General features: G+C 42.6%; 2 protein-coding genes across 2 annotated transcripts in view; both read right to left on the reverse strand.

The window, feature by feature from the left end:
- Nucleotides 1–3,824: 3,824 nt before the first annotated feature.
- Nucleotides 3,825–10,871, reverse strand: kcnip4b (potassium voltage-gated channel interacting protein 4b). The gene is made up of 8 exons (XM_030788035.1): nt 10,784–10,871; nt 6,224–6,348; nt 5,870–5,939; nt 5,496–5,566; nt 5,007–5,114; nt 4,507–4,611; nt 4,157–4,219; nt 3,825–3,872 (listed from the first exon to the last, which is right to left on the reverse strand). The coding sequence occupies exons 1-8, from the start codon at nt 10,869–10,871 to the stop codon at nt 3,825–3,827; spliced, it is 678 nt and encodes a 225-aa protein (XP_030643895.1).
- Nucleotides 10,872–12,492: 1,621 nt separating this feature from the next.
- LOC115823644 (phospholipid-transporting ATPase ABCA1) overlaps nt 12,493–15,730 on the reverse strand; it is a 35,996-nt gene continuing 32,758 nt past the window's right edge. The window contains exons 47-49 of the mRNA XM_030787676.1: nt 15,343–15,435; nt 14,878–15,121; nt 12,493–14,772 (exon numbers count right to left, since the gene is read on the reverse strand). Of these exons, the coding sequence (XP_030643536.1) occupies nt 14,632–14,772; nt 14,878–15,121; nt 15,343–15,435 (478 nt within the window). The 3' untranslated portion in view covers nt 12,493–14,631. The remainder of the gene's footprint in view (nt 14,773–14,877; nt 15,122–15,342; nt 15,436–15,730) is intronic.

Genomic DNA, 15,730 nt, shown 5'->3' on the forward strand with positions numbered 1-15,730 from the left:
CTTACTAGCAGACAGTTTTTCCCTTCAGTTCATAAACCACTGATGAGGGAATTTTAGAACACATGCCAACCCACCAAGTTTCTTATCCTCCAAATGCACCTCACAGTGAGCGCCTTTGGACTCAGACTTCATTTAGTGAATTTGCGTTTTAGTGAATTGCGTTTTACACCCTCACAGTGACAGCTACGATGATCCTAACTGGTTTTCCATCCTAGTCAGAACGCAAGCACACACAATTGGAACGCACCCAAGGTTTCCAGATTCCTTGAGACGAGGATTGAGTCTCGTTGTGAGAAAATTATGTTTTGTAAATTGGCGCCCTCTAGCGGTCAGATTTACAGCCGCAAAATAAAATGCGTTTGAGTGCACTGCATGATCGCGGCAGTTCACACTACGGTGATAACCACGAACACAAATCAAAGCAAATTCTCTCTGTTTCCTTTGTTGGTTGGTAGTTAGGCGTTTTTGTTGAGTTGTTTGTTTTGAGTAAACGTTTGTCACTGAACATGTATGTTTTATTTACTGATTTGTTAAATTCGTAGGAGTGTTTAATCTCTAATCCTGTGAACCCTATGGCGTATTTGGTTCCTGTTACGCTATTTTAAAACTGACTTAAACAGGGCATTCCAGCATTAAAGAATTAATGAATTGATGAGCCGTCTTTAATTTGATTCCTAGTAAGGCAATGTCGCGCGCTCCCGTTTCCCACTGTCCAAAGCGCCTTTAACCACCGTGACCAGTGTGTGACCCCTTATCCCAGTATCTGACCCATGACGACTCATGTAGAGGATTAGAATTTTCCATATTGTCTGATTACGCGGTTGCCCAAGACTTTCCGAGAAAATAACAAGAACGGGCAGCTTTGTCGCCGGTTTAGAAAATCGCCTTGCGGGATTGTTTGTTCTTATGGAACAAATAGTAGAATCAGTAATCGGCTTATAAACTGTGTCCGCACAAACTTTAACTCTGTTGGCACAGATTTAAACTGTGTTGACACAGACTTAAACTGTCCACAGAAACAGCTGCAGGACAGCAACAGCACGGCTTACCGCTTTGCTTCGAGAGTAATGGGCGTTATAACCACTATAATACCACCGTTTGAACACGGTTCGACTCTCTTTGTCAAAACAATGGCTCTAAATATAGAATATCGCTAAATCTGCTATGACTCTGTACCTTGCGCGTCACGTGACCGCGCCCGAGAGGACAAATACATCACATTCACACACTGAGTGACATCCCGGTAAATGTAAGAACCACCTTTGTGGTCATTTACCACATGTTTACACAGGCAGATCTTTTAGTGTGCGTCATATTATAGGTTTTAAACCAAGACAACCAATAAAGAACGGATTCATAAATCATCTTTTCATAATCCATCTTTCATGAAGTGCATTCTGACGTCTGAACTTACTGACACAAACATGTTTTTTTTGTTGTTGTTGTTTTTTTTTAGTTAAACATTCCAAACACATAAAGCATTTAAATGTCAAAGTCCCAGGCACAATCTCATTTACATTAATGTAATTATTCTGCACTGCTCTATTTAAAGCAGTGGGTGATGCTGTGTGCTGTTGGTTTCCGTGGGAATCTCTCTCACCTTGGCAACCAGCAGAGCTGTTTCTTCCCTGAAAACTTTAGCTTCTTTTTCTCAGTGACCTCTGCTCTAGACCCCTCATTCTACAAATCCTCAGCAAAATAGAACAAAAATAATGAAATAAACAGATGAATACACATGTTAGTCCAGAGGCAGTCAGTGGTCCTGTGAGCTGAAGCTATGGTTAAAGAGAATGATCACTCACTGTCTCTATTACAAACGACGCATGGGGGGGTGTGGCCCTAAAGGCCTGACTCCACTTTTATTGGTACAGACACATGTCCGTCTTTAAATACCTCTTTTTTTTCAGTGAGCTGAAAGTTTGTTTCTCTTCTGAAGTAAAATGCTTTAATCTATTTTTTTGTTATGGTTATCAGAGACATCATCCATGCGTTTGATGATGGTGGAGTGACCTCCACTCCAACCCGGCGCTCAGCACTGATCAAATCCAATCAGTAATCTCTATACTAACCACTGCTAGAAGACATCAGTGTGATAGACTCCCTTTACTGTCAACATACAGGAACAGAACAGCAATGCTTCATTCATTTATACAGCACAACAGATGATCTAAGGGAGTATGTGTAGGGACACTTTTCTTACTATAGCATAAATCATAAATAGTTAAATAAATATAAACTCTAATCCACAGCAACTGGTTGCGGGTCTTACTCAAGGGCGTGTCGACAGAGGATTCTCAAATTCCAGAATCGAACCCACAACCCTCTGGTTACTGCTTCCCAGTGTCATTAAAGTCACTGACTCCACAGTAAACAGTGGAACCATCTGCAGTGCAGTGACCCAGTGTTCATCCCACTGATCTTATCCCCAAAACCACCTTCCCAAAAAGCAGATGGAGAGCCTTCTCCAGGTCTGTAGGATACATCCCCTCCCCATCTCAATGGGAAGGCTTTTTTTAGCTCGCGTGACCTTCTGGGGTCATGATTCAGCATTAATATGTGACAGTTATGCCCGTATATGGAGAGGAGAGATGGGAACCTTCCACTCTGTCTTATTTGGGTTGATGTTTTAGATGAGCGGAGAGATGGGAACCTTCCACTCTGTCTTATTTGGGTTGATGTTTTATATGAAAACAGGAGCAACACTCCCCGGCTTCTCTGTGCCATACTGAAGAGCAGAAACAATGCCTGACATCTCTCCTCGTGAACTGAAAAGTGTGTATAACACACAGCCAAACCAGCAGTTTCCTGTTTACCAACACCACACACTGTATCACCACCTCATAGCGCCTTCACCTCGATGGAAAAACACACTGCCCTAACAGACAGCCTACGATACTGGGATCTTTACCATGAAAAGATGTAAAAGGATGGTTTCCTATTCATTAAACACAGAGTCTCAGCAAGGCTTTATCTAACAAACCCTTTAGTCAGTCTGTTTTTAATGAAGAGGTTGCATGACGCTGTCTGCAGTGAGTACAAACAGGAATCCGGTCACAGAACAGTCTGACAGTAGACCCGTAAGACAGTGTCTCTTCCATCCAAACAGAACAAGGATAACTAATGAATGGATTCGTTACTTAATGATATGTAGAGGAGGTACCTGAATGTCAACGAGTGTTACATGCTTCATAAAAACAAATTATACTGGCAAATAACACCATTGGTTACAACTTCTATAACACTATTTACACAGTTTTGTCCTGTAAGACACGCTATCAGAGAGAGTGTTGATTGGGAGATGAATAATCTGTTTACCGTCTGCAGTGTGAGGTCTGTGGTGTAAAGCCAGTGGTGTAAAGTTTGTTATGTAAATGTTTCGTTGTAAAATGTTAGTCTGTTGTAAAAAGCTTGTGAGGGAAGGTTTGTTGCATGGCGATTGTAATGTAAATGTAAATGTAAATCTAAATGTGATATAATGTTATGTAAAGTGGAAAAATTTGTGGTGTAAAAGTTTTGGTTTTGCACACACATTCTCTGAAGGGCTATGTGGTGGTGTGAATACTGTTAAACTGAATGTGAGAGTCCTTATAGTTGGGCTGGACACCACCGGAGTGAATTTGAGAAAGTTACACATTTACAGCTAAGCAGCTAAATGACATCACTTCCTGTTTACTGCACAGGTCATCGTGAAGACGATCAGAGGTGTCCTGAGAATACAGTCCAGGGGAGAAGCGCGGTAAAGCAGACGCCCAATCACAGCATCCTGACGGACGAGCCAACTGCCCTGTCCTGATACCCTCCTTCAGTTAGACAGCATTCTTCAGTTAGACAGCATTCTCAAAAATATTCAGCGATTTCATGATGTTCTCATCCTGTAAGGACAAGATCAATTAGGGCTGGATTAATAACTTAAAAACACAAACATACACACACACTCACACACACACACACACACACACACACAGACACACACACACGCGCACACACACACGCACACACACACACACACACATACACACACACATTCACATACACACACACACGCACACACATACACAGAAACACACACACATACACACACACACACACACACACACACACGTTTGAAGACAGAATGGCGAGCACAAACTGCAGACAGAGGAAAGGACGTCTTTACTTTTCGGCAGCAGTCAATGAATTCATCGAGAGTCACCACACCGTCCTGGTTTCTGTCCATTTTCTGACACAGACAAGAAGAAAGAGAAAAAAGGGTTTGTTGTATGAGTACACAAATAATTTAGAGCAAGAGCAATGTTGCAATCTTGATAGAAGTGACACTATGAAGGGTTTTTTTCATTAAACTGCATATTTAAATATTATATTTACATTTACATCACCATATACACAAGGTACCACCACCTTAAATAACTCAGCATACAACAACTCCTCACTCTCTCTCTCTCTCGCTCTCTCTCTCTCTCTCTCTCTCTCTCTCTCGCTCTCTCTCGCTCTCTCTCACGGTGTCACCTGAAAGAAAAGCTCCACATGTTGTCTGGGTGTGTCCTCTTTAAGCCGAGGGTTTGTACAGCTCCCCATCAAGTCATAAATGGCTTTCATCATATCTAACATTTCCTGTTTTAAAAACAACAAATAAACAATGAAATATGTTTTAAGAAAAAGGACTTTCTTGTCATTCCCGTATATAATAATCGTAACATAACAACAGTATGAATATCACACCTGACAACACATCTGCATGATTTCAGGTCAGGTCTGTCCTTAGGCTTAAAACCTCAACAGTGGCTGTAGTGTTTATGCTGCTAATTTCACTCTGACGTTTAGATATATGAAAATGGGAAAGCAGTACCGCCCAGTATCTCACTGGCCAGTGGTACAGCCATTCCAGTCACAGCCTCCCAGTCAGAGCTGTGTTTCCACTGAGACACAGAGGAAAACAACAACTAAGAGTGTCCGCGAATGTTAGCGTGGAGAAGGTAATGGATAAAATACACAGCAGAATTCCAAACCTCTTTAGTTATGAGCCCGTCCTTATTGATGTCGTACAGTTTAAAAGTCCAGTTCAACTTCTCCTCCACTGAACCCCTCAGAACCACAGAAAGGCCCATCACAAAATCCTGACACAAACACCAGTGACGGACAAAAAAGAAAGAAAGAAAGAAAGAAAGAAAGAAAGAAAGAAATGATCACCACAAGGTCCTGCAGAATTCACAGAGCTGTGTGGAAACCGACCCCTTGTCTACTGCATATCCAGAGAATGAATAAAAAGCAGTCTGTGACCTCACTACATGACTGCCTTGTGTTGTTCTAAAACACACCACTAGAGGGCAGCAGTGCAATATGAATCGAAACACCACTTGCTTTTTCACCATTAAAAAAAAAGAAAAGAAAAGCAAAAGAAAAACACCACAAACACACATAAGATCACACGTGCAATTAAACATACTTTTAACTGTGAAATCTGTAACTGTCAGTACAGAAGAGAGAAGAAGGGGTACCTCAAAAGTGACTGAACCACTCTGGTTCGTGTCAAACGCACTGAAGAGGAAATGAGCGTATCTTGTTGCATCTGTAGCAGATATTACATAAAAAGAATAATGAGAGGAAACAAAAACAAAAACAAAAACAAGATTTCAGTCGAGATGACTGAGGACTGTGAGTCTCGACCTGAAGGTTTTAGTCAGATCTGCAGCATCTGCGCTGTTCACATCTAACTAAATTATCACACTTTCTCTGTCATCCATACCTAAATACAGCTTTTGTTACAAACTTTTCCAGTACTAAAATATTCAAATAGCTGGTCTGTAATCAAACCATGAATTCCAGTCTTTTGTGTAACGTAAGAACTCGAGCTCTGTTGAAGACAACCTACCGCCCTGAGGGAAGAACAGGGAGAAGACATTTTTAAACGTTTCCTCGTTCAGATGGCCGTTAGGACATTCCTGTTGGACAGAGCAAAACACACAGGGTTTATTCTCACTAGCACCATGCACACAGTGTACAGCAATATCCTCCAGGAGAAGCAATTTCACCATGGTTACGAAAAAAATGTTTTCTTAATGTGTATGTGTGTATTGTGTATGGTGTGTGTAGTAAGCCTATGTGTGTGTGTGTGTGTGTGTGTGTGTGTGTGTGTGTGTAGTGTGCCTGTGTGTGTGTGTGTGTGTGTGTGTATGTGTGTGTGTAGTATGCCTGTGTGTGTGTGTGTGTGTGTGTTTGTTCTCACAGTTTTAAACCCTCGGTACAGAATCTGAAGCTCTGTCCTGTCAAAGCGAGATCGAGCCTGTAGACACTCCAGAGTCTCAGGGCGATGAGACACAATCCACTGTTCCTGTTCATCATCCTCTCTGTCTACAACACACACACACACATACACACACACACACACACACACACACACACACACACACACACATAGACACACACACACAGACACACACACACACATAGACACACACACAGACACACACACACACACACACACACAGACACAGACACACACACACACATAGACACACACACACACACACACACACACACATAGACAGACACACACACACACACACACACACACACACAGACACACACACACACACATAGACACACACACACACACACACACACATAGACACACACACACACACACACACACACACAGAGACACACACACAGACACACACACACACACACACACACACACACACACAGACACACCCACAGAGACACACACACACACACACAGAGACACACCCACAGAGACACACACACACACACACACACACACACAGAGACACACCCACAGAGACACACACACACACAAACACACCCACAGACACAGACACAGACACACACACACATAGACACACACACACACACACAGACACACACACACACACACACACACACAGAGACGCACACATAGACACAAACAAACACACACACACACACACACACACACACAGACACACACACACAGAATTGAAACTGAAGTCTTTACAGCTCTGCACAGACTCGGCCACATTATGGAGAAACGAAAAAGTATCCTCTGGTAGACCAGTACACCAGTGTCCTTTCTCCCAGTAACAATCCAGCAGACACTCCGCTCACTGGCCAGCAGGTCCCTAACCTACACCTTATCTTCGAGAATACATCTTACCTTTCTTCCTATAAAAAAAGATAAGGTGAGTATTCCGGGAGGCTGCTGATCTAGGTCTAATTTAAAACGAGCTCGTAAAATGAAAAGAAAACACTTCCTGCCCTTGGTCACAACGGAAAATGAATCAGCGAGGACAACAATACGCACACCAACAGTAAATCAAAGCAACAGCAACAAAACATCACAAAAGAGCAGTTTGTGTCCTCCACGGTGACCGCATGTGGGGTGTGAGAGAGAGAGAGAGAGAGAGAGAGAGAGAGAGAGAACGCGTCGGAATGGGACAAGTCCGTATATACATCCCTGATTCCTCCCATTAAATTTCCCCGTTAAGATGGAAAAACCTCCAGTGATGCCACCTGTAAGATTAACACACACACACACACACACACACACACACACACACACACACACACACACACAGACATACCACAGAGAAACAAAAACAGAACCTACACACCGCAACATAAAACCTGCAAGAGCATGTAACAGTCACACTGGCAGGTCAGATGTCTCACACACATACACACACAGAAATACACCTCCACAACCAGACACACACACACACACACACACACACACAAGACATCCATGCTGACCTCTTGAATGAATAATGAAAAAGCTTAATTAGTAGCCAGTGCTCAGTCCAGGTCAGTGTGGAGAGGTCACGTTTTGTAAGTGTAATCTTGTTAAGAGCGAGGACACGTACACCGCCTGGTTCACATGTTCAGTATTTAGCCGTAACATAGTTACATAGATACACGTCAGATAGATTAGTAAAATATCTGCATCAGAGATGAGATGGTCTACGGCTCCATGGCGATCACTCAAACTCCTGAGTACGGTCCCCTGGTATACCTGCTCCTTCCTGACAGGTGCAGACAGTGGTATCTCTGGCTAAATGTTGTTATAACCACAGTGCAGGTGTAAAATGATGTGTAGTCACCAAAGCGTCTGAGAACTGGGACAGGTGACAGACAACTCTACGGCCTAGAGACAGTAATCTCAGGTGCGTTTTAGGTTTGAGGTTTGAGGTAATCGACACACTTATGAAGCCATGAGCATGTGGAGCATCTTCGGAGTGAAGTGCTTCGAGCAATGTCGCAGCGCCTGTCAGAACTGTCGTGCTCAGGACTCAAACCCACGACCTTCTGATACTGCACTGTCACAACAAATTCCGTCTCCGCCAACAATGAAGCTAACAGAGGAACCACCATCTGGAGAGAAATTAGCAATGCACCTGAGACTCAGCAAACACTGGAGGGCAGGAAAACAGATCTGATTGCGTCTTGGCAAGACACGCGGTGTGAAGCACAGTGCCAAATCAGCCAATCATGATTTAAAGAAACAAAACGAAAAAAAAAATCCCTTGCGTCAGAGTTGCGTTGAGAGCTGTGTTTCAGCGCCGAGACGGTGAGAAGCCAAGAGGGGGTGGGTGGGTGTCCTCCTCAGTGTGAACGCACTAATGAAATATTCAGGGCACTTCCTGTCTCGGTTCCAGGTAACAGAACACAGGTCGCTTGGCTGGTGGTCTTTCCAGTATAGGTAATGTTCCTGCCTCAGTTTTCCCAGCATCTCCAGTAACACACAACCACAGTCGGCCACCGTTCCACTCACGTGAAAGGTCACAAGGGTCAGCTGCGATGTCCACGGGATCCACCGTGGCAGGACTCCAGTCTGAACTGGGGGAACTATTGTGCGTTCTGGGAACACTGGGCCGGCCAGGGTAACCCACGGTTACCGGGTTATAAGAATCCCGTTCCACTAGAATCCTCAGTCTTTTAATTAGGATGAAACGACAGAAAACCATCCGGAGGCATCTTCAGGACAATATTATAAATCTCATGTAAGTTGCCGTATGAAACAGAATCTGAACGGATATATTGTCATTAATAAAGTGCATTTTCATTGATAAAATGTACTGTCGTTACCAAGATGAGGGATGGATAACTTATCATCTCAGTTTTTAGAAAGTCGCAGAACGGTGAAAATCTATACCACGTAATGTTTCATACAGAATTCGAGGAGCGTAATTCTACTTATAATGGTTTCAATGACACAGACATGACGTTGGCCAGTGATGAGAAGCTCATTCAGTATGACTGTGTTATAAGTCTGTTAAATGAATGAGACTGATGAGAATTCTCAGTTTCTGTCCAAATAATGATGATTCCACATGCACACTGTAAGTAAGTGTGTGTGTGTGTGTGTGTGTGTGTGTGTGTGTGTGGAGTGTTCGGTGGGAGTTTCCTGCACATGCTCAGTGGCTGTGTATGTGCAGTGTGGCTCAGGCCTGGTTACCTTGCCCTCTGTGTCGCTGACCCATCTAATGTGAGGTTAACATGCAACAAAAGGAAGTTTCTGGAACAGAACTAATGGGATCTGGTTGCAGGCCTCTCAGCCTCTGGTCACACTAGACTCAAAGAGGGAGCTCAGTGTTTAACCATTCACAGTGCACACACACATGTAAACACACATACATACACACACTCAGTCACACACACACAGACACACACATATAAACACACATACGTACACACAGTCACACACACACACAAATACACAGACTCACTCACTCACTCATACACACACACTCACTCACAGGTACACATACACTCACACACACAAAGTACCACTCATCCAAAGCCACTCCAGATTCAGGCACTGATGTTAACCTGTTGGTGTCATATTTTACATTCATGTAAACATGTTGATGTCATATTTTACATTCATGTAAACGTGCTGATGTCATATTTTACATTCATGTAAACGTGCTGACGTCATATTTTGCATTCATGTAAACGTGCTGATGTCATATTTTACATTCATCCACAGCTGGGTTCCTAAACATTCTCCGTGCCTCTGCAGTCAGTCGGCTGAGCAGGAGCATTGCATCAGGGCTCCTGACAAAAGCCTTGGGACAAAAGAGTTAGTCTGTCCACTATTCTTAGCCTGTGACATCTCTGGAACAAAGCAGGTGCACTCCTGGTGGACCCCTGGAGACAGATCAATCAGATTCACTACAACCACATTAAACAAGACACCAGAACATGCCACAACAAGGCACCGCCCGGGCTGTTGGCCCTCCGCCGCTTACAAAGCCTCAAAATGCTTTTCGACGCTCTTTTGATTCTGTAAGAAAACAAAGGACAACTAATGGAGAGTGAACTTTTTGTCTTTTTGGCTAAGTGTGGTTTTTGTGTGCCCAGTAAACCGAATCTTCCTTCCAGTCCCTCCTGTGTTTGAATCATGAGTTATGAATCATGACTTACAGATGCCCAAACAAACAAACAAAACAAACAAACATGCAAGGAGACTGAATGTACTGTTACATCACTGTCTTTCGACACTCTGAGGATTTATTACTACAAAATGAGTAATTATTATTAATTATTTAAGCAATTATTATTATTATTTACAGGACAGCTGCGTCCACAGAGACTATAATATTACTGAGTCGACTCTAGTCTGGGGACAGAGTCTTGTTTTTCAGTAGAATAAAATGAAAACAGCAAACACAGTACTCTGTAAAGAGAAATACTTGCTATTGCACTTTAATTAGACTCCATCCAAAACCGAACTGGCGAACAGAAAGCAAATTTCCGGAAAAATATAACAAATATCGTATTTTACCTGCGCTGAGCGTCCCAGAGATAAATTTATAGGCGTGTCGCGCGAACTTGATTAACTGCCGTTTGAACCTTCTGCGGCGACTGCTCATCTTCAGAGTTCAACGTGAGTTGTTTCACTAAATACCAAGACACAGACTCTACCAGCGTGGCTCATCGAAGCGTGGAGCGCTGTTTCTGTTTGAACTAACGTAAATTTCAGGAAAGGACAGGTGTCGGTAATTGAAGCTCCCCCTTCAAGTCGCATAACTAAAACCGCCGTTTAGTCAACAAGGGTACGTGGAGCGCCCGTGCTTGGCGCGTAATGGCACACTGTGACTCTTAATGACCAAAATACAGTTAACCTCCACCGTACATCAATAAGGCAGGACATGTTATAATTCTGTTAAGTTAGCAAAAACCAGCATTTATGAACACAATATGTGCATTCGTTGCACGTGAATGGGGTGGTCTTTTTTCTTAAGATAAATATTTCCAGTGCATGGAGGCGTGAGGTTCAGGGCATTGAAAGATTACTGTACATTGTAAGATTACAAAAACAGCATTACGTCTCATGTTTCAGTTCTACACGTACCTTCATACAACAGACAAATCCATTTTTTATGTTCACTACATTTTTCGGCTGAATGTCAAACTTGCATTTTTGGCAGCGTACTATCTAAAAGTGAATGAGTCATCTTTACTTTATAGAATGTACAGTAGACAAAAACAGTAAGTGACAGAATTGCTGCAGTAAAAGCTTTATTACCAACATGGAGTTACTGCCAGTGATCAACCAAATATCCAACATACATGACCTTTGGTTCCAAATGTGTAAAAATGAAATACACAAATACAGTAAAAAAAGCCACAGCTACTCCTCTCCCTGGTCCTCCTCCTCTCCCTTGTCCAGACCTCTGTTTTGTTCTGTATCCACACTGAACAAAATCAATCCAAAAACTCCCCTTTTTACTGTGTATGTACACGTCATTGAAAGAACTTCAGCACCTGGCTGTGTCTCCGATTGAGATTGGAATCAGCTGTGGTTGGTCTGTTTCACACAACTTACAGTAAATCAGTTATTTCTCAATGTTTCAATGATCTGTTCGTTCAGAAATGCTCATCAGCTGTTTCACTATAGCTTCTGAGCTGCTGCTGCTGCAGAAGTAGAGGCTTTATACTGTACTTAAGGTTTTGAACATTAGGTTTTCATGACTGGCATGCTGTATGCAAGCATTTGAAAATAAGACAAGAAAGATAAATAATTTTGGTATGGAGTGAGCTTGTATGCAAAGAAAATGTAAGCATTTTAGAAACATGTTAATTGACTGCATATCCTGTGAAAACAACATGAATTGTGTTCAAGGTATGGTTTACAACAGATGGATGTTGTGCTAATTGTGTTTTGAGTTTTGAAATTGTGACAACAGATTGGACAAAAGGATGTTAGCAACTGGTGAAAAAAAAAAAAAAAAAAAAACCCTGTAAATTAAGCCTATTTGCTATGCACTTTGAAAAATCAGGGTTTTTTTAAAACAACGTCTGCCAAACAAACAAATGTAGATGCTTATGTTGTAGAGCGTAGAATAGCCTGCTTCTCCAGTTCATCTGCTAGCGGCAGAAATCCACCCTTTAGGCCTATGTATGAAGTCAGCAATGAGAACAGACAGCGAACTTTGGATCAACTTTAGTCATTTTATTTAATGTAAATAAGTCCAGAAAACGACAAAAAAACAGACTCAAATAGCCTTTTAATACTCAAATGTAAACACATATTTAAATACAGGAAATGACGACAACAGTGGGACGTTTTATATTCATTCTTTTAATATTTTGTTAAACAAACAAACAAAAAAAAAAAATCTGTATGTTATGAATATGTAGAATATGAAACTCCAGGATAGAACTAGCTCAACACAGACTGATATAAAGTGCTTTAATGCTGGACCAACAACAAAATAAAAACCTCTCCCATTTTGCCAAGTGTGCAGTTTTCTATCCAAATATTTGGGCAGTTTTGTTTTGTAAAGCACCGTGGGAGGTCAGTAATACTAAAATAAAATTAAAAAAAAAAAAAAAAAAAACATTTGGTGAAACGTTGCTGCTTTTGGTCACTTTGGGGTTCTGGATAGCAGCAGTGATGCGATGAACGCTGGCCGAAACAAATGAATAAAAGACAAGAAAAAGTTCTTCAGAGTCGTTAATGGATTAACATGAGTTATGAAGAGTAGATCTGTAGATCTCAAGACACCATGACAAATTTCTGTTACTTTTTTTTTGTTTGTTTGTTTCTTTCTCATGACATGACACCAGTATCATTTATGGATACGCGGGGAAAGACAAGCTATCCCCCCTCAGGTTAGCCCCCCAGAGACTGGAGCAGGTAGCGGTGTGAGCATGTGTGAATTGTATCCGCTAATTCAAGGGTTGCTAATGGTTTTTCAGTTCAGTTTTCCCCCCTAACCCTAACCCTGACCCTGACCCTGAAGGCTGACCTTTAAATACAGTGGTGGGCGTGGTAAAATGGTGTTATATTCCTACTGTACATAGAGCTAGTGTGTCAGCGTAATTACTGCGATGGGTTAGCAGATTTATAACACTGATACCGTCAGCTACCCTACACCAGCCTAGCCTAGCCTGCTTTCCAGTGCTCACCGCAAACTGGCGGAAAGACAGCTAGTGTTCCCTTCTGTGCATCCACACGCACATCCACACGCACGTTACCACCCAGTGGAGTTTGGCACTGACATCGCCTAGTTACCTAGTAACACACACAGACATTTATCTACATCACCTTCTTGTGTCTTACTTTAGTATTAGGAAAGAAAAGAAAAGAAAGAAAAAAAAAACACGGAAAACTCAGAATCACTTGATTAAGTCCCACAGGATTTGTCACTAATGGTAACAGAAATACAAAGGCTGAGTGGTCACGGACTCCAAAAGAACCTGGAAAACCACCATGCCGTCAAAACTACGAGCGCTCTGTCTGAACAGAGTCCATGCTAATGCGCACATACAGTTCCAGTATGTGGTTTTAATGATTAGCATGCAGAAAACCCCCCCCACATACTCCAGAGAAACCCGCTATGAACAATAGTCACAATCCCCCCCCCCCATCTGCCATTACAGTAGACATTTACACTGCACATACTAGACTGTCACAGTTCTTTAACCCTGACATTTGATATTTCGTCAGCGTAAAGTGTTCTCTCTCTTCTTCAGTCTTGACCAGGGTTATATATTGATCCAATTTCTGTGTCACTGGAGTGTTGACTAAAAACCGTTAACCAGGCACCGAACTTTGACAACAATAGTGACACATTCATTTCACGTAGCAAGTTAAAAAAATAATCCTTTTGTGTGTGTATTGTCGAAGTGTATTTAAAAACCAAAAGTTCGCTAGGACTTCTCTGAGGATCTGATTTTCCATGAGAATGATTGTGATTTTGAATTTTGCACTTGAAGAAAGAGATGTGTTGAAACCCCTGAATGACTTGTTTGGTGTTGGCAGTGATCTGATTGAAGACACACTTCACTGAGCTGTCCATGATCTGGCATTCACCGTGACGAATGAACGGCACTGCAAGTGGCACTAAGTAGCTTCAAGTTTTTCGTTTGCTATCATTTCGGCCAAGCAAAGAGGCTCCAGGCTCACGTTCGCTGGCACCTTAGTGGATTTTTTTTTCTTTTTCATTTTTTTTGCATTGATTTGCATTGAGTTTCGTTTCAGTAGTGTGCTTTAGTTCTAGTGCCCCCTTGTGGACACGCACGCAACTGAAAATATTAAAAAGAACTAAAAAAAAAGTACAAAAAAAAACTCAATTCAGTCATTCAAAAGGCATCCACCCCTTCGTCGGTGGTGACGGTGCCCGATCACACGCAGGTCTCCTTGGCTTTTTCGTCTTCAAGGAAGGCGTTGAGTTGAGAAAAGTCCACTACTGCATCGCCTTTGTGAATGGAAATGTCCTTAATGTGGTCCTCGTCACTTTGGTCCTTGGCAAAATTTACAAATACCTAGAGGAGAGAAAAACAAAACGTTAGGGCATAGAGCTGTCGCGTTGGAAACCAGACCAGGGCTTAGACGTAGAGTGGGATTAGAGCGCGTGTGTTTGCTCTCACTTGGTCTAGCGTGGTCTGTGAGACGGAGTAGTCCTCGATGTGGAGCTGCTCCTTGTTCTTGGCCAGGATGCTGAAGATGCGAGCGAGGGAGCTGAGAGAGGAGGGGAGCTGGTACTGGAGCATGTTTCGGTGCCTCTCCTTCAGCGTGCTGCCCGGCAGCTCCCTCTCGATGAACTTCATCACCGGCTCCAGCTGTGGCTCTGTGCCACCCACACGCAGGATGATGGTGTATCCATCACCGAACCTACACACGCACGCACACGAACGCACACACACACACACACACACACACACACACACACACGGACACACACACACGCGCGCACGCACACACACACACACACACAAACAGAGGCACACGTTTATAGGCAACGCTATAGAATTTAGACATTTTGTCTCATAGGCAATATTTCAGAACACACACACACATACACACACACTCCCTCTCTCCAGGTTTCCTCATACCTGTTCTTTAAGTGCTGAACGCTGCCCAGGCAGCGGAATCGGCCGTTGACCATGATGGCCATACGTGTGCAGAGAGCCTCACACTCCTCCATACTGCAGAGCAAAAGCACACAAACAAACAAACAAACAAACAATATGGTGGATAAAAAGCAGTAACACTAACTTCAACACATTATCACCATTTAAAACAAAGACCGAAGACAGCACAACATAGCGTCTCCATTCACTGCTTCTCTATTCACTAACTCACAATAATCACCACTCACTGATTCTCTATTCATTAACTCACAATAATCACCATTCACTGATTCTCTGTTCACTAACTCACAATAATCACCATTCACTGATTCTCTATTCACTAACTCACAACAATCACCATTCACTGATT

Source organism: Chanos chanos, chromosome 11 (genome assembly GCF_902362185.1).
Source record: "Chanos chanos chromosome 11, fChaCha1.1, whole genome shotgun sequence".
Lineage (NCBI taxonomy): Eukaryota > Metazoa > Chordata > Actinopteri > Gonorynchiformes > Chanidae > Chanos > Chanos chanos.

Excerpts from the sequence above, each read along its gene's own strand:
- kcnip4b (XM_030788035.1), bottom strand. The coding sequence starts at position 10,871 with ATGAGCAGTCGCCGCAGAAGGTTCAAACGGCAGTTAATCAAGTTCGCG. Across the intron at positions 6,349-10,783 it reads CTCTGGGACGCTCAGCGCAG|ACAGAGAGGATGATGAACAG; the intron begins GTAAAATACGAT and ends TGTGTGTTGTAG. Across the intron at positions 3,873-4,156 it reads TCATTGACTGCTGCCGAAAA|GATGAGAACATCATGAAATC; the intron begins GTAAAGACGTCC and ends TTGTCCTTACAG.